Genomic DNA, 18,716 nt, shown 5'->3' with positions numbered 1-18,716 from the left:
GATGTATGTAGGACAGTTAAAAACACAAACGGTAGATTGTTTCCCCAAAGCTAGGTTCATCCATGGATAACAGCATGTTTCTATGAATGTATTTCTCCACCGTGCATGGGCACACCAAGGAAAAATGGTTCTACCATCATTGGACGAGCTGTACCTGTGCGATTTCCATTTGTGCAGCCACATGTACAGCTCCAGGTGGCTTAACCCACATACTGTCTGTCATTAAGAAGAAGAGAACCAGGGGTTCAGGTATCTTCCTGCTGATATTACTATTGTAAGAAGCATTATTTGCTTCAGTCTGTGACCTATTTTGTTTGCTTTTTGAGGTTCAGCTAGTGTCTGAAAACCACTTTGCTTCTAACGTAATGTCAGCTGTTATATGACTTCAATTTTACAAACACCTTAGCACCTTCTTTCATTTTCATGCAGTTCTACATAGTTTGACCTCTTATTTGAGAAAAATATTGTCCAAATACTCTATGTATGTCTGCCTCTCAGATAATTGTAACTTTAGAGACTTTCCTGCTAATTTGTGCTTCATTCTCCAATACTATAAATCTAATTACCTGTACAGGTTCCAATGAATTGAGTTTGCAGATAAATAGATAGGTCATTCTAAGGTTAAGTTTCTACTGGACAATGACATACAGGGTAACTATTACTTGATTTGATCCGAGTACTTAAATGTTATAGTGGTCAGTCTTGGAGCTGTTCATCTGAAACTTTGTTGGCATAACTGGTTCTGGAATTTACCACAAAATTATCAGATAAATATCACGTTTGGATAAGCCAGGAGTGGCAAGAACACGAAATCATTTGGATGTAGGGAAGTTCTGATAGGCACAGTGGTGTATAACAATCTACCACAGTCTGTATTCTGTGTGGTTGGTATTTCTTATGCTTTAGGCTTACTGACTGGACTGCAATGGTAGATCAAAGCTATTGGATTATTGATTCCTGAGCTTTCCAACAAAAAAATACAGTTCACCAAACATTCCACTTAAAAAGTAAATGCATGGCACCAGAGACCAAGAAATGGCCAGAATGTTTTCTAATGAGTAATAATTTTATAAACATACTCACATTTTATATGATTATAGAACCGTGACTTGGGCCTTCCTTTTCTTGTTATTTGCTTGGTGTCTTTAGTGCTGGCAAAAATCAGATGCTCACTGACCATTCCTAATTATCTTAACCAAAACAAAATGAGTATTCCAAGGCCTCAGTTCAATTCCCTTTGACTCTAAAATTATTCTTTTGTAATTTTATGCATGAATATGATATATTTAGGTCATATACAAGTTTTCTTCCACTACCAATTCTTCTCAGACACTGCCCTGACTTCAGAACTTTATCTTTTTTTAATAACCCACTGAATCCAATTAGTGCTACCCTTGTGCACATGGAGGTAGGATAACATCCATTGGTCACCTACAACAGTCACACTGATAAAAGAATTGACTCTCCCACCTCTGGTAGCCATCGGCTTTCAATATTTCCTCAACTAGTGAGCCCCATCCCTTTGTGATGGATGACTCTTCTTGTGAAGCTCTTAGGCTAGCACTGCACTTGCCGTAAAGTGTGTGAGTGCAGAGGCCCTGTCAAGCCTAGAAGACATTATTTCGCAGCAGTCTTGCCAAACTGCAGTTCTAAAATGTTTCTGCTTTCTCTTCAATGAGGTTCTGAGTCTTGCTGTGGCAGGGTTGTGAAAATACATATCCCATTTAGGGCTGAGCATTCCACTTTAACCTACCATGAGTTTCTGTAGTAATTACTCTTTGTTGTACAAAAAAAAAATTGCTTCTCTGATGATGGATGCAACTTGGGTTGGTCTGATGATGTATGGGCCCTTTGGCTGTTTTTTTTTTAATCATTTTCCTACTGGTGAAACATTGGCTTAATGACAATTTCATTGTTGTTACTTAGATCTGTCACTGGTGTTCCTAGTTAAGGGTATTGTCTGCCCCCTCTAACTCTGTTACTGGAATTTTTATCCTGCTTCTAGGTCTAATCTCATGAGCCTTGTTTGATGGAAAAAGGTCATTGGCTAATAAAGGAACTGCCTTGGCCCATTTTATTGGTTAGAGGATAGGTGGGAGGAGTAAACAGAACAGAACGCTGGGAGGAAGAGGAAGTGAGCTCAGTCTTGACAGCTCTCCTCCCTGGAGCAGACGCCTGAGAGAGATGCCATGCCCCACTCCCGGGATGAAGCTCCGACCCAGGATGGACTAGGCTAGAATCTCCCCGGTAAGCGCACCTTGGGGTGCCATACACAGATGATTAGAAATGGGTTAAATTAATATGTGAGAATTAGCCTAGAAGAGAATGGGCCAAGCAGTGTTTAAAAGAATACAGTGTCCGTGTAATTATTTTGGGGCATAAGCTAGCCGGGCAGGCGGCTGGGGTGTTGGGGACGCAGCCCCGCCGCTGCCCCTATTACTACACTTGTTGAGTCATGCGCTTCGCTATCTGAAACACTGAGACTACAGCTTGACATGTGTGTGGTAAGAACCAAATGGGAACGCACTGGCTTAGCTATAGAAAAGCTTAGGGTTTTGGTTTCTGAAGCAGCCAGCATTGCTTTTAGCAACCTGTTCCCTGCCATTATTTTTTCCACAAGCTTCAGTTTTCCAGAAAGATATAACCCAGATTTTTCACATTTAAAACAATACTGCTTCAGTGGGTGCCTCAGGATGAGTCAAAACAGGGGAATAATCTAGAAATGGGGTACCTGTTGGCTGGAGCACAGAGCAAATTGGCCTTCAATGAAAAAATGAGGCCATGTAATTGAATCTACAACTTGGTCCCATATTAAAGAAAAATGTTCTTTTTTCTGCTCTGAAGCACACTCTAGAGCTCTCCCTCGGCCCTTATCAACAGTTTTGTCTCACCAAGGAGAAATCCCTTGTTCCACACATCCATCTGAACTAAACTGAACCAGAAAGACCAGCCAGCAGGCCCTTGCCCAACAGTAGAGTGACTCCAAAGTCAGGCAGAGATTTTAGAATTTTGCAATTTGGATTGTTGTGGTGGTTCAAATGCTCTAGTTTAGAATTGATAGTTCTTCATCTTAGACTTTAATTATGGGCTTCGGCGTCAATAATTACATACATATCCATGTTGGTGTGTACTTATGAGATTGTTTATATGTTTGTCTGTATATGGTTCCACTTTTTTGTGTGTGTTACATAATAATTTGATCAACCTAAAACATCAGGCTAAAAATTAAATGCTGGCCAAAAGTCCAAAAGGCTGCACACTCCAGAAATAAACAAGATTTCAATCAGGCCAGACACAAACGTTGCTTAGTCTGAAGACTGTCTTAAAGACTACAATAAGCAAATATTTTGAATTTTAAATGATCCGAAAGGAAATGCTCAAATATTGTTTCTGGTTGTCTATGTAAATCTCTGGCACAGTGTAAAAGGAGGAAAAGCACTTTCCCTAACATTAAACACAAATGCTGTTGAAATAGACTGTGTTTATCCTTCTTAACTAAAAGAGAACTTGGAATTTCTTCTACTTTGAGAAACAGATCTGGGCCTTGTTTCCAAGACAGCACAGGATCTCTTTCAGAGAAACGCAAGCATTTATTATGTTGAATTGCGATGGCACTTCTAACTTGCAGTGTGGCAAGAATATAGTCAGGGAAGTCTCACTACAGAGCCTTTCGGTGTTGCCTTTGACGAGACACATAAAATAGCATTGGCAGAGTTTACAGAAGAGCATTCAGCTTTCCGTCATTCTCTGAGCGTCTTCCTCAGAGAGGGACACTGCACATTCGGCCTCACTTCACACGGAAACACGTTTGCATGAAGTTGCTATAAGTGGGATTTTTTTGTGTGTCTTCTTTTTTTTATCTTTTTATTGTCATCTTTGGATCTCATCAAAGTTGTCACACTCGTTTGACTCATTTCAGTTACTTTGTGAACCATAATATTTGTGCTACTGCTTCCGTCTCAGTCACGCTGTATTTGAATAAGATAAGAGCAACAGCATCATAAAATTGTGTATATGTTTCAGAATAGTTCTTCAGGAGATGCTATATATCTCTCTCTCCAGTACCCCTCCCCCTTTAGGAAGCCGAGACGGAACCTAGCGCATTGCACGTGACAGGCAAGTGTCCTGCTACTGAGCTCTATTTCCAGCCCTCATTTTACTTTGCTTCGAGACAAGGTCTCACTGAGTTACTCGGGCAACTTTGATCTCTCCATAACCCAGGCAGAGCTTGAACTTTTGATCTTCTAACCTCAGGCTCCTAAAAAAAACCGGACTTCCGGCTCTGTGCAATCAAGACCAGCTCAATGATTCTATCATCCACTCACAGAGAACAAATATAGTGTGTGTTCCAAAATATGCAATATTTTTTTTTTTTGCAAAGCAGGAGTGACTTTGGTGGTTACTCCTCTTGGACTGGGTGACCTAGTAAATCTAAGTACTCACTATGGTGCTCATTGGACTTTGGAATTCAGGTCTTTAAGAAGGAGAGGGTCTATGAGGTCACTGATGGGGTTCTGTCACCCACGCTGTATGACTCCAGATAAGCTGTCAGCTCACACCACCACCAAGAGATGCATTAACACAGATTTGGGGCTCTACTCCGAGAAGTGGGGGTTTCGGGGAAATGATACCTGAAGAGGGCAGTGCCTCAGCTACACCCAACAGAAACAATTCTAGTCGTCTGGCAAGCACATTTCCTGTGGCCTCACAGGGCCCAGCTGTGGTGATAAAGAGTACTAACAAGAAGCCAAGAATAGCCGGGCGATGGTGGCGCACGCCTTTAATCCCAGCACTCGGGAGGCAGAGGCAGACGGATCTCTGTATCTCTGTGAGTTCGAGGCCAGCCTGGTCTACAAGAGCTAGTTCCAGGACAGGAACCAAAAAGCTACGGAGAAACCCTGTCTCAAAAATTCCAAAAAAAAAAAAAAAAAAAAAAAGAAGCCAAGAATATTAAGACCAGAAACAAAGCTAAATTACATATATATAATGTTGTAATAGAATGTACTTAAAATTGGCCATTGCAACCACTATTAAGTTCACACAATTTTAGTGGCATCAAGAATATTCACATTTTATTGCAATGCTAATCACTGTCCTTCTGTGGAATATTTCACCTTTCTGAATGGAAATTCTATACACATTAAACATCAGTTCCTCAGGTCCTCTGTCTCAATCCCTAATAGCTATCCTTCCATATTTTGTGTCTAAACTATGGCTACCTAAGATATGTTATGTGATTGGAATCACTTGGTATATGTCCTGTTGTGTCTACTTTATTTCACTTAGAACATTGTCTTCAAGGCTCACCCATGTTATTACATGGGTCTCAGTTTCTTTTTAATGCTGAGTAGCATCATATTGTATGTGTGCACTACGTTTTGTACGCATTCATCTATGCATGGACATTAGGTTGTTCCTACTTTGGCTTCTGTTTTCCATGAATTAACTTTCACCCCTCTCAGTGATTCATTAGTGTAAGGTATATTTAGCATTCACATATTTTTAGGATGCAAAAGCAACCATAAAGGGTCTATGTAGAAGTTTCTGCAGCCAAGAGGTCCTGGAACAAGGATATCCTCCCACAATGTGCTGAGTTGATCCTATTTTTGGCTCACTACCCTAAACATCTCAACTCTCCGTTCAGTGATTTAGGACTGTAAGTGAAACCTATTTACGTTGCTGCAGAATACAAAATTTATGCTTGACTGCAGTACTAATCTCAAGTTAACATCATTCAGCTAATCACCTAGGTGTGTGTGTGTGTGTGTGTGTGTGTGTGTGTGTGTGTGTGGTGTCATGGCTAGGATGTTATGACATTATCCTTGTATAGTAAAAAGGGAAATTAAGGCATTTGGGGGTTACAAGTTATTTGATTAAAAGTCACTAACACACAGAATCCACACCCGAACTCACTGTCTCTAGCCCCGAAGCATTTGCTAGTAACTATAGCACAGACAGTATCTGTAAAGCCTGTGAAGTACAACTCCAGAGCTTGACCATGACAGTGGCCACATTCAGAGCAGATGCCCTTTCTCCTGGGGAAGATTTAAAATAACAAGCCAATTCATTTGTCTGGAGAAAAAGTCTCTGCACTACTAAAATTGTTTTACAGAATTATACCAATTAACAAATTTGAAACCTGAGAATGAAATTGTTTCATAAAAGAAACTGGTTACGCATACCATGGTCGGGCTTGGGAAGCCATGCTGGTGTGCGCATGCTCCTGGAGCAACAGTCCCTCTGAGGGATGAATAGTACATGGATTGCAGTCAAGGTGATTTCAGTGCTCTCTGTCCTCCTTTCACCTAGACACCACTCTCTCTGAGATTTTGTTTCCCAGTTGGTCCATTAGTAAAATCTTTTATCTTCTTCAGTCACTGCCCAGTGGCCTTAAACTCAAATATCTCTTGTAATCAAATAGACATGCATTATTAAAGGGAAAAGAATCCAGTGTGGGCTTTCATTTCAAGTGTGACCATCATGGAGGGATAGACACCCAATGTTAAGGATGGGTGTTTAAGGGGCTGAAGGGACATGATGCTAACCATTCATCCTCTCTCATTTCTTGCAGAGTTCCAGAACTGCACGCTCAGAGGAGGACCGTGAAGGCCTCTGGGATGCCTGGGGCCCTTGGAGCGAGTGTTCTCGCACCTGTGGTGGGGGTGCCTCCTACTCCCTGAGACGCTGCCTGAGCAGCAAGTAAGTCCTGTCACCATTGGGGACTTTGAGAGTCAGAGATGGCTAGCTTGAATCAGGTTTTGTGGATACAAAATGTTGTGTTGCTTCTAAAGTAAATGAATGGAAGGGGAAGGAAAGGACGACACAGCAAATTAAGTTTTAGAAGTCTGGGGCTGTTATGACAATCTCTAACTAGTTGTTTAAATACTGTTTTGTGATGACAACAGAGAAGTTATATCATATCTCAGGAAAATTAAATTGCTTTAATGCTAGGTCTGGAAGGACAATCTATTATTTGGAATGGTTCTACAATAAGGAGCTTTTTGGAGTATGTACAAGTTACAGTGATAATAACAGCACCAACATTCCATTATTACCAGATAGTTTGCAAATAAATGAGATGTTTGTTGTAAGGAGGCTGCTTCTTAGTTCTTGACCACTTAGCGCTGAAATAATCACACAGAAACCATATTATTTAAATCACTGCTTGGCCCATTAGCTTTAACTTCTTATTGGATAACTCTTACATCTTAATTTAACCCATTTCCATTAATCTGTGTATCGCCACGTGGCAGTGACTTACCCGGTAAAGTTCCCAGTGTCTGTCTCTGGCCAGCAGCTCCATGGCTTCTCCCTGACTTTGCCATTCTTTTTTCCAGCATTCAGTTTAGTTTTCCCTGCCTAGCTCTGCTCCCCTATAGCTTTGCTATAAGCCCAAAGCAGTTCCTTTATTAACTAATGATATTTATAGCACATAGAGGGGAATCCCACATCAGATGTTGGCTTTGTTTCTATAGACTTTTTAATAGCCAGATATTCCTTAAAGCTGTTGAGCTCAATAAATGATGGGCTTTAATAAAAGGTTGGGAAAGACAGAGACGTCACTAGAAATTGTAATGTGACTAGTGAGAAAGGTAACACAGGGATGGAAGCTGCTAGCAGCTTCTAGGCAGAATGGAAAATGCTCAGGGACTTCGAATGGAAAGTTTTTACTAAGAGTAATAATAATTCAAATCTGCTTTCTGAGCTGTGTGGTCTATGACTCGATTTGTCTCCAAACTATAAAGTATAAAGTACCGCGGCAGTATTTTTTAATGAAAGATTTTATTTGACAATGAAAAGTGTTAAAGGCAGCATGAAGAAGGAACATTTGATCAAAGTCACTGTGCAATATAAAGTGTGAAACAGAAGAATATGTCTCTACACTGATTCTCTTAGACATTTTTAAGTCTTAACTTAAAAAGGTTTCATGCAAGTGTATATTGTATGTGGAGCACATTCAGTACACAGCACCCTACTGTTCTTTTTGGCCCTTTTCCCTTTTTTAGATGTCCTTTTCTGCACTTAGAGAGTTTTATGTCTACTTTCACATCATGTATACATAGATAAGTTTATATATCTGTGTAAAGCATAGGGATCCCAAGTGAGAAAAAATAGACAGTATTTGTCTTTCTGAGACAAATAGGATTGAGCCCAGTTGCACACATTTTCCTGCAAAAGACATAACTATTCTTTTTTTTTTTGACTGTAAAAATTGTATTATACTTGTTCTGCATGTTCTGTATCTGTTCCTCTGTTTGGTTTCATCACTTAATGGCTAGTGTGGCAATAACCTTTGATGTGCTGGTGTCTCTGTGATATGTTGACTTGGACTCAGAGGTGATGTAGCTTTATTTTTTTCTTCTTGTGTATTCCCATATCTAAGACTTTAAGTATTACACTTTGTGAGAGTTGGAAAGGCAGCCATACTTGTCTTGTTCTTGAGTTTAGTGAGAATGCTTGAGCTTTCCCTGATAAGTAAACTGTTGAACTGAAGTCTACCATACAGTCGTTACCCTATTGAGGTCAGTTTCTCATAGTCTCCTGTCTTTCCCATGAAGCGATGCTAGGCTAGAAAGAAGCCGTTCCTACATCTGATGAGATGATCATGTGATTTCTGTCCTTATACACATTTATGTGATATAATTCCTTGAACTTATACATGTTGTGCCATCCCTACATCTATGGATAAACCCAACTTAATCAGGGTAAATAATCTTTTAAATATGAACTCAGATTCTTTCTGCAAATATTTTATTAAGAATTTTTGCATTTATGTTCATCAGGGAACTCAGTCTTTAGGTTTCTTTTCTGTGTAGCTTGTCTGGTTTTGGTATCAGGATAATGCTGGCTTCATAAAACAAGAGTTTTATAACATTCCTTCCTGTCTGTTCTGTGGATTTCATAAGCATTGCTGTTAGCTTTTGCTTTTTATTTTTTTTTTTAAATAACAACCCTGCCCATAAGTTGCTAAGGTTCTATACTCCCAATACTCCAAACTTTCCTGTCTTTCTGTACCCAGATACAACACTGTACAGATCTCCTATCTCCTATGCCAGTAGACACTTTTCTATCTATAATACAATCATTTCTTAATTCGTTGTGATTTTTCCTAATTTAGTCCATTGAAGCCATTAATGCAGAGTTAGTGACTTTTGGAGGAGTCACGTTACCATGGTTGTTCATGTTTCTTTTGATCTTTGTTTTGAGGCTTATATATAAGATTGGGTGATTGGTTGCGATCTTTTTTCAATCATCTTATTTTTCATCAGAAGTGTCGATGGTCAAGAGGGATGAGGTTATAGCAGAATTAAGATGTTGGTTTCCTCTGCTGGACTGGTATCCAGGATGCCAGCCTTGCTCCTCAGCTCTCCCTTGAGAACAGAATAGGTCTGCAAAAAACAGTCTCTATTAAAAGGCAGACTCACTATGAATGTACGGTAATAGTCAAATACAAAGCAATTATGCTTTAAGCACCAATTGTTTTAAGAAGTAAATAAACACTGATGGTCCTATGTGTGCTGATGCACTGGTTGCAATGCATAAAAGTAAGAAATAAAAAAGCAGCCAAACATTAATGATTTGTATTAGGCACAATGAAAAGAGAAGAGAAGGAAAACATACATAGACAGGAGAATAGAAGGGATGGGGAGGAATTGAAGCCATTTGGGTAAAGAAAGAATGAAAAGAAAGGGAAAGACATGCAACCATATAACCTAAAACAATGAAACGGAAGCTGGCCCTTTTGTCTAAGATTTTATACTCCCAATACTCAAAACTTTCCTGTGTTTTTCTATACCCATTTACAACACTGTACAGGTCTTCTGTCTCCTATGTCAGTAGACTTTCCTATCTATAATGTAATTATTACTTAATTGTGTTTATAATTGTTGCCTCCTAGACACATACCTCATCATCAAAGGTACATGCAACTTTAGGAAGAAATACAGAAGAGAAATTTCAAACCAATGGAACTAGAAACACAAAACTGTTGCTGTTCTCATATCTGAAAAAACATGGACTTTGACCCCATATCTTGTCAAAGGGTCACTTCTTACTGACTAAAGATATTACAATTTTAGACATGTATGAACAAGGAAAGGATGAGGAACCAAGAAAAGACCCAGAGAGAGAACAAGAACAGAGCAGGCCAGAGTTGGCCTGGTGAATTACACTGGTTGCTAAGTAAAGGAGGCGTAAATGTGAGAAGGTCTAGATGGGGGATGGGTGCGTAAATGCAAGCCTGGCCTGATTTCTGCTTCCAGCCTCCTGAGCTGCCAGTTGTCTGCCGTACCTCTCAGCCCCCCTTTAGTGTGTCCGTGATGCTGATCATGCCCCTGAGTCCACTTGCTATTCTCAACCAGGCTGACCTCCAGAAGATCAGACACAGATACTGAGCCTTCATGGATGGAGCCAAAGGTGCTGGTTACAATGATGGGCGGTCCTTCAGGAGACCACTAGCAAATTCTACACTCACGCCCTTGTAGCTGTATGGGGGTTGGGCCATATATGCTGGTCCTGTCTTCCTTAGTTGTATTGCAAACGTTGGCTCTGGCCGTGTGCTAGCCGTCTTCATGTCCCTGAGAGCAGGTGAGCTCTCAGCTCATGTTCCCCACAGATTCTAGCTCTCATCAGCTTTCTTCTCTGCTGACTCCTGCACAGTGCTTCTGACGAGCTTCTTCTTTGGCAGCTAGAGCTGTTCTGCTGGCTGGCTTTCCCTGTGTGGACTTGGGACACTCCTTTTGAACTTCCTGGGAGTGTAGTTTTCCAGAGGGTCTCAGGCCACCAAGGAGCTGACTCAGCAGGGGCTTCTTTGCAAAGACATCCAGTGACTGCTCTGGTCAAATGCCAAGAGACAGGGTTTCCCTGGTGGCTTTTTCTCCCTCTGTCAGATGTTTGGCTCTCTCTTCTTTTCTGCCCTTTAAAATGTTACTGAAAGCACAGTGCTGATTTTCTGATCCCCTCTGCTCCTCCATCCTAAGAGCGGGGCACCCCCCAAACTGAACAAGACCTTTCCACTATGTAAAGCCCCCTTTTGCACGTGTTTTTGACGCTGGAGGCATTCACTATTTTCCGACAGCTGTCATCCAGCTTTCTTCAGTGTGTTCCCTGAGCGTCTGACTGATCATGCCTGCATGTTGTCAGCCGTCTTCTGACTCCTCTTCTTCAGGTTTCATAAACACACAGCAGAAAGCAGTGAGATGCCAGCTGGGGGAGTGTCAGCATTTTATTTTATAACCGCGATACCCTCTTGAGATTGGGGTCTGAGTCGCATTCCTCCGTTTTCTCAAATGGGGTCTTCACACTATGTAGGAGATACTAGGAGCCTATTGGTGGCTCTTACTGGATCTCAAGATCCAGCAAAGAGAATATTTTGATGCCTAACAAGTTTTCATTGAAAGTGCTGAATACTGCAGAACATGACCAGGAAGGCATACTTTGCAAGATACAAAACCAATCCTGACACTTGTCCACTCTGATAGTTGATAGGTTCATTGGATTGCCTCCACTGGCAAGTTCATATTCTTTTGATGCCAGCTTCCTATCAACCAGAACCTTGAACATATAGAAGAGATTTTTCCAACTTGTGATTCACCTATTTCCTTAATCAGAAACATAAGAAAGCTTACTAAATCTGCCATACATGATGCTACATGATGATAATATGCCTGATACTAATCTGACATCAAAATGTACAAATTTGAGATGTGCCTGTTATCTAGTGTTCTCCAATTAGCATCCCTGACTATTCAATGAGAATGAGCCAAAACATGTCCCTCAGGAAACTAAGACGGTGTGAGGAACTTTCCTATTGCCCAGGTGATGTGAATGTTATCTTGGGTTGGAAATTTCCAATGAGTGAGACTGAAAAGAAGTGTAGGGGATACATTTACATCACAAGTAAAACTGTCACTCATTAGAGAGTCAAGTACTAAGGCCATGTGCAGTTCAATTGTACAAAGTTTACCAGTGTTGGGGGAATAATTTAGGTTAAACTCTGCAGATTCCCCTCTTCTTGAGATAAACAATATAGAGGTTGACTCAGCTATTCAATCTGTGATTGAAGATGGATTTCTGAGAATAGTAGCCCACAATATGACCATATTAGCCTTTTATGCCCTGGTGGCGTCAATTGGCACACTATGGATTTTACAAAGAGAGAAATGAAGACTGAGTTATCTCTGGGGTGAATTGATTCTGGGAGATCCACATTGAGTGATGTAGTTCTCATGTGATGTGTATGCTTATTTTTATTTAGAAAGTTCTCAATGATTTAGTCACAAAACAGAGTGTCATGAAATACCATGGATAGTTTCTGTTAGAATAAAAAAATCTAGAGTATGCTGTATTTTTTGAAAACAGGCATTATGCATGCATACACATGTACAAATAAATTCACATGCTTGTCTACTTGTATGTCTGTGTGCTGGGCTAAAAAATAATCTACTGTTTAAGTAATGCCTGAAAGCTGCTGCTCAGAGAACTGACTTTGGCAGGGGCCCTGTGTGAATGCTGGTTAGGGTACTTCCCTACCTGGGCTTACCCATATGCAGAATTCAGTCTTCCTTACCATGGGATAACTCTGTTTGGAGTGAGAGGAATGTTGAATGACAGTATCATAAAACACACATGTGTCTGTGTATGTGTGGGTGTGTGCTTCTCTTTCTGACATTTCGAATCATACTGTAAGTTTCATAAATAAGATTTTAAATCTTTCTGCCTTGTGTATGTAGAGTGAATGTTTGAAACAAGCTCCCCAGGCATCGATGCAGAAGGACTCGTCCACCAGAACTCTGTTCTCCCCGTCTAGATTGAATCTACCGAGGACCTCAGGAGAATATAGCATCATTGTCACCATCCTTTAAGTTCTTATGAACCTAAACAACCTTTTTGTTTTGTTAGTAGTTTCCTTACAGTCAAGATTTTATTTGATGATTAGGAGCAATTTTTCAAGTCGCAGCCTTAAGTTTCAAAAAGCTAAACCTTCGGTAAAGCTAATAGAGGGATCAACTATCAGTTTTACTCAGGCATAATAATTCAAATTTTCAGCAAAATAGAAAACTCTAAGCAGTAAAAATATTAAATGTAGTGTAAAAATAAAATATAATATTTATGAAAAATATTCTGATATTTCTTAATTTATCCATAACTAAACCATTTATATATGGCTCTTAATCTCTAGTTGGATTGAGAAATAGTTGACTCTTATAATATAGAAACAGATCTGTTCAGAGGTAAGTGTTAATCTTTATGATTCAAACCAATTTGATATTAGAAGGTTTCTAACTAGTCCCTCTATGGCCCATACTATTTATTTCAGTAGCTGTTGATCCTTTCTCTCTCCTTACACCCTAGGTTGTTAGGGAAGCCCCAATTCAGTGTGTCATTTATTCAGTGCCCCAATAATGCAGTGTAGTAATCACGACATTTCACTGAAATATGAAGTTAAGGTAAGGCATGGTAAGGCAGGTCTGAGGGACTTGGGTGGGCTTGAGCCCATATCTGGGTAGACAAGTGTTGGCTGATCTAAATTGGATCGATCTATTTTTATGTAGGCAATGCACGTCAGCTCCATTTTCTCCCAATACTCCAATGAACTGTACTAGATGAATTTCCCAGGATTTGCTGGGCTCCTGCTATCCAAACTAAGAGTCTCTGGGAGAGAAAAGGGATGCACAAAAAGCATGAGATGTAGGAGAGACAGAGTGCTGGGACCGCCATAGCAGTCTATCATAAATGGGCATCTGTGGCTTTCTTATTTGTGTTCTGTAGGATGAAGTCATTGCCGGGTTCTTTCTCAATTCTCCATTCCAAATGTAAGCATCTTAATTCAACTCACTAGCCTTGCAGTTTGGGAAAGAGCCGAAGATACATTTTTTTTTCTCTTCGTAGAGGTCAACCAGATGAGTGAGGAGTGGCAAGAATTTAATGGACAGCATTCAAATCCAGGCCAAATAAATCTAAATAATTCACCTTGTGAATTCAAAGGCTGGGCTGATTTTCTAGCCCTGGCCACGTGAACTCTTAGGTAGTTTTCAAGTCTGAATTTTCTAGGTCTATCAAATACTAATTATTTGACTTCCAGCATGAGAAAAGTATAAGTGGAGTTAGACTTCTCAGATTTTGTGGTGTAGATGGCAGCCTCGGTTTTTGGAGTCAGTTGTATCCTCTGACATACTGAAAACTTGCAAAAAGCCTTCTTTAACCTGAGCAGAGAATATCCAAGTGCTCATTTGATGACTCTATGGAAAGGGGTGTCAGCAGAGGCTAGGCAGTGTGAAAATAAAGCTTTCAACCAACTAGCAGAGCCAGGTCCCAGAAGACACTGACTGAGCACAATCCTTCCCTGGCTTCTTCTCGTTCTTTTTCTAGATAGGGCTGTATTTGCCTAACATGCGATATTGGAGCAGTTGTAGTTGCTTCTGCTTGCAACCCTCATTTGGCCCTATAACCTTTGCTGATTCTGTAAGATGAGATTCAGTTTCACTGAGTAACACGGATAATGTAGCTATTGCTTATCTTACATCACCAAGTGAAATATAAGATTTGTTTTTTTTTTTAATTTTTCACTTGTACTTGGTGATGGTACTTTATTTTATCTCCAGTAAATTACATAATTAGCCAACTGCCTTGGAAACCTGCCTCTTCTCCATCTAGTTCCTCACCTTCGCGCAAACTGTGCCCAAATGTTTATAGCGAATTCTTCCTACTTTCTCTTTTAAATTTGATAGTGCATGCCATCTCTGAGGACTCCAGATTTGTCTTCAGTCAGTTCCCTTAGCTTTGCTCATAAGGAGTTCCAGATGCCTCAGGCATTTAATACCGTGAGTAACATCATCTGTACCACTGTGGTTGGTCCATGCCAAGTCCGAGGTCAATAGGGAAACTGCAGCTCATTTGAGATGGCGATGAGTCAAAGAGCTGCATGTTCTGAAGAACAAAGTTAAGCTTTGAGCAGTTAGCTTAAAAAGATGTAAACACCTTATGAGAGCTCTTTTTTATTTTTTGAAAAGCTAAATCAACCTAACAAATTGATTAATCTATGGTCAATTCTGTATATCAATCAGCACATTAAGAATATGAATATTCATTAAAATACTGGTTGAATAATGTACTTGAGTGAGATAGATACATGACAGTAGATAGATAGACAGACAGAGAGACAGACAGACAGATGGATAGATAGATATAGATAAATGATAAAAATATGTACTTATAAAGAATGATGATATTTTTCAAAAGCTAATACATTTTGAATTGAATATTTGAGTTAGACAAAATTATCAGATGAGCAAGAGATAAAAATCATCACTACATTATGCAGAGTGCCTAAAAACGATAAGGTTATTGTATTATTCCAAAAAGATGTGCTGCCAGAATGATGTCAACATAAACACAGAAAAATTAAGATATATAGCTTCAAGGAGTCTTATTCCATAGGAATGGGGAAGATTATTTGAAACCCCCTTTTATAGCAATACTGCTAGGGAAAGCAAGCTAAAGTCTTTGAATTTGCCAACACAGATTTTCCCCCATGAAAATATTGATACTTCCATAAATTTAGAATTTAGTTGGCAAGCAGTTTCTGCATTGTATAAATACCAAAATAAAATGTTTCAATGATGAGATTTGGCTTCTTAAATGCATACTTATTGTCTTTTTAATGACATTTTATCTTTATCATCCAATTAAAGATCTTGAGTTTCATTTTATTATTTTAAAGCATGTAGCTCCAGTGAACTTTGAAACAGGAACTAGGTGCCTTTCTTCATCTAATGTTGTATGTGGTGAGCCTTATATTTCTTAAAAACATTTTAGTTTTTGTTTAAAGAATGTTTCCAAGTTCAGAGTAGGTCTGAGCCTGCGTGCCATTCATATAAGGTGGTCTTTTCATTCTGTGACAGGAGATTGCTCATGAGGACATATGTTTAAGAGGTTTGAGGTTGCCTTCCTCTTACTTTTTTGAGTCAATGCCTAGTCTAAGCATATTGCCAGGACTTCAAATATTCCAGGCTATATATCTTAGGAGTGTATTGTTCCAAGATAGGATCTCCTTTCAGGATAGGCATGCACAAAGGGTAATGACTGAATGTTTAGGACCAATTTATGGTTTATCCCATAAACCAGTTTGTTGGAATAAAAGATGATTGAGAAATGTGCTTGGTTTAAACCTTTACTTGTTATGTTGAGAATTTGTAACTCTTAATATGCTTCCCTTCCCCCTTTGTATGTAAGAATTCCTTATTTGGTTTGTTCAATAGCCCCTGTAAGGTTTTATTTCCTCTCAATTTTAATTCATTCATCCAATATTTATCACACTCTCACTATGTCAGGTAAATTACTAGGTACAAATAGAGCTAGAATTCGCAAAGAAAAAGAGTCAGTCTCTAGAAATAAACCAGTTAAGATCTTATCATTGTGTTTACAGTGATTGTAGTTGGAAGTATTTTAAGAAGAGGATTTCTTCCAATTTTGTGAATAGTAAACTTGATAGGCATTCGCTTTTTTTTTTAATAATTTTTTTTATTAAGAAAAGAAGAAAAAAAAACATAAACAAAAAACAAGTTTCCACCTCCTCCCAGCCTCCCATTTCCCTCCCCCTCCTCCCACCCTTCTCCCCCTCCTCCCACCCTTCTACTCCTCCCCCCACTCCTCTCCCCCTCCCTCTCCAGTCCACAGAGCAGTCCAGGTTCCCTGCCCTGTGGTAAGTCCTAGGTCCTCCCCCCTCCGTCCATATCTAGGAAGGTGAACATCCAAACTGGCTAGGCTTCCACAAAGCCAGCACATTAAGTAGGATCAAAACCCCGTGCCATTGTCCTTGGCGTCTCATTAGCCCTCATTGTTCGCCATGTTCAAAGAGTCCGGTTTTATCCCAAGCTTTTTCGGTCACAGTCCAGCTGGCCTTGGTGAGCTCCCAGTAGATCAGCTCCACTGTCTCAGTGGGTGGGTGCACGCCTCGTGGTCCCGACTTCTTTGCTCATGTTCTCCCTCCTTCTGCTCCTCATTGGGACCTTGGGAGCTCAGTCCAGTGCTCCAGTGTGGGTCTCTGTCTCTGTCTCCATCCATCACCAGATGAAGGTTCTATGATGATATGCAAGATATTCGTCAGTATTGCTCTCGGATAGGGTCATTTCAGGTTCCCAATCCTCAGCTACCCAAGGAACTAACTGGGAACCTCATGTTGGGCACTTGGGAGCCCCTCTAGGGTCAAATCTCTTGCTCACCCTAAAGTGGTTCCCTTAACTAAGAATTGTGGTTCCGTGCTCCCCTATCCACCTTTCCTTTATCCCAATTCTCCTGATTCCCCAAATCCCCCCTCCTTCCCTTCTACCTTTTCTCTCCCCATCTCCCCTTACCCCCATCCCACCCCACCCCCAAGATCCTAATTTTCTCCCCGGCAATTGGGTCTACTTCCCTTAGCCAAGAGGATAACTATATGTTTTTCCTTGGGTTCACCTTCTTACTTAGCTTCTTTAGGTTCACCTATTGTAGACTCCGTGGCCCTAATTTATGGCTAGAAACCAATTATGAGCGAGTACATCCCAAGTTCATCTTTTTGGGTCTGGGACACCTCACTCAGGATAGTGTTTTCTATTTCCATCCATTTGCCTGCAAAATTCGAGAAGTCATTGTTTTTTACCGCAGCGTAGTACTCTAGCGTGTATATATTCCATACTTTCTTCATCCATTCTTCCATTGAAGGGCATCTAGGTTGTTTCCAGGTTCTGGCTATTACAAATAATACTGCTATGAACATAGTTGAACAAATGCTTTTGTCATATGATAGAGCATCTCTTGGGTATATTCCCAGGAGTGGTATTGCTGGGTCCAGGGGTAAGTTGATCCCGAATTTCCTGAGAAACCGAAACACTGACTTCCACAGTGGTTGCACAAGATGGCATTCCCACCAGCAATGGATGAGGGTACCCGTTCCTCCACAGCCTCTCCAGCAAAGGTTATCCTTGGTGTTTTTGACTTTAGCCATTCTGACAGGTGTAAGATGATATCTCAAAGTTGTTTTGATTTGCATTTCCCTGATTGCTAAGGAAGTTGAGCACGACTTTAAGTGTCTTTTGGCCATTTGAACTTCCTCTGCTGAGAATTCTCTGTTCAGTTCAGTGCCCCATTTTTTAATTGGGTTAATTAGCATTTTAAAGTCTAGTTTCTTGAGTTCTTTATATATTTTGGAGATCAGACCTTTGTCTGTTGTGGGGTTGGTGAAGATCTTCTCCCAATCAGTAGGTTGCCTTTGTGTCTTATTGACTATGTCCTTTGCTTTACAGAAGCTTCTCAGTTTAAGTAGGTCCCATTTATTCAATGTTGCCCTTAATGTCTGTGCTTCTGGGGTTATACATAGGAAGCGATCTCCTGTGCCCAGCTCCTGTAGGGTACTTCCCACTTTCTCTTCTATCAGGTTCAGTGTGTTCGGGCTGATATTGAGGTCTTTAATCCATTTGGACTTGAGTTTTGTGCACGGTGATAGATAAGGGTCTATTTTCATTCTTCTACAAGATGACATCCAGTTGTGCCAGCACCATTTGTTGAAGATGCTTTCTTTCTTCCATTTTATACTTTTAGCTCCTTTATCGAAAATCAGGTGTTCATAGGTTTGTGGGATAAAATCCGGGTCTTCTATACGATTCCATTGGTCGACTTCTCTGTTTTTATGCCAGTACCACACTGTTTTCATTACTGTAGCTCTGTAATAGAGTTTGAAG

At 40.2% G+C, this 18,716-nt stretch overlaps 1 protein-coding gene across 1 annotated transcript in view; it reads left to right on the top strand.

Moving 5' to 3' along the window:
• Adamtsl1 (ADAMTS like 1) overlaps positions 1 to 18,716 on the top strand; it is a 380,631-nt gene that overhangs the window by 24,547 nt on the left and 337,368 nt on the right. The window contains exon 2 of the mRNA XM_041652363.1: positions 6,572 to 6,699. Within this exon, the coding sequence (XP_041508297.1) occupies positions 6,572 to 6,699 (128 nt within the window). The remainder of the gene's footprint in view (positions 1 to 6,571; positions 6,700 to 18,716) is intronic.

Source organism: Microtus oregoni, unplaced genomic scaffold, assembly GCF_018167655.1.
Source record: "Microtus oregoni isolate MIOR12 unplaced genomic scaffold, Mior012 000005F_ref0000423, whole genome shotgun sequence".
Lineage (NCBI taxonomy): Eukaryota > Metazoa > Chordata > Mammalia > Rodentia > Cricetidae > Microtus > Microtus oregoni.
Note: the sequence above shows the minus strand (reverse complement) of the source record. Positions and strands in the feature narration are given on the sequence as shown.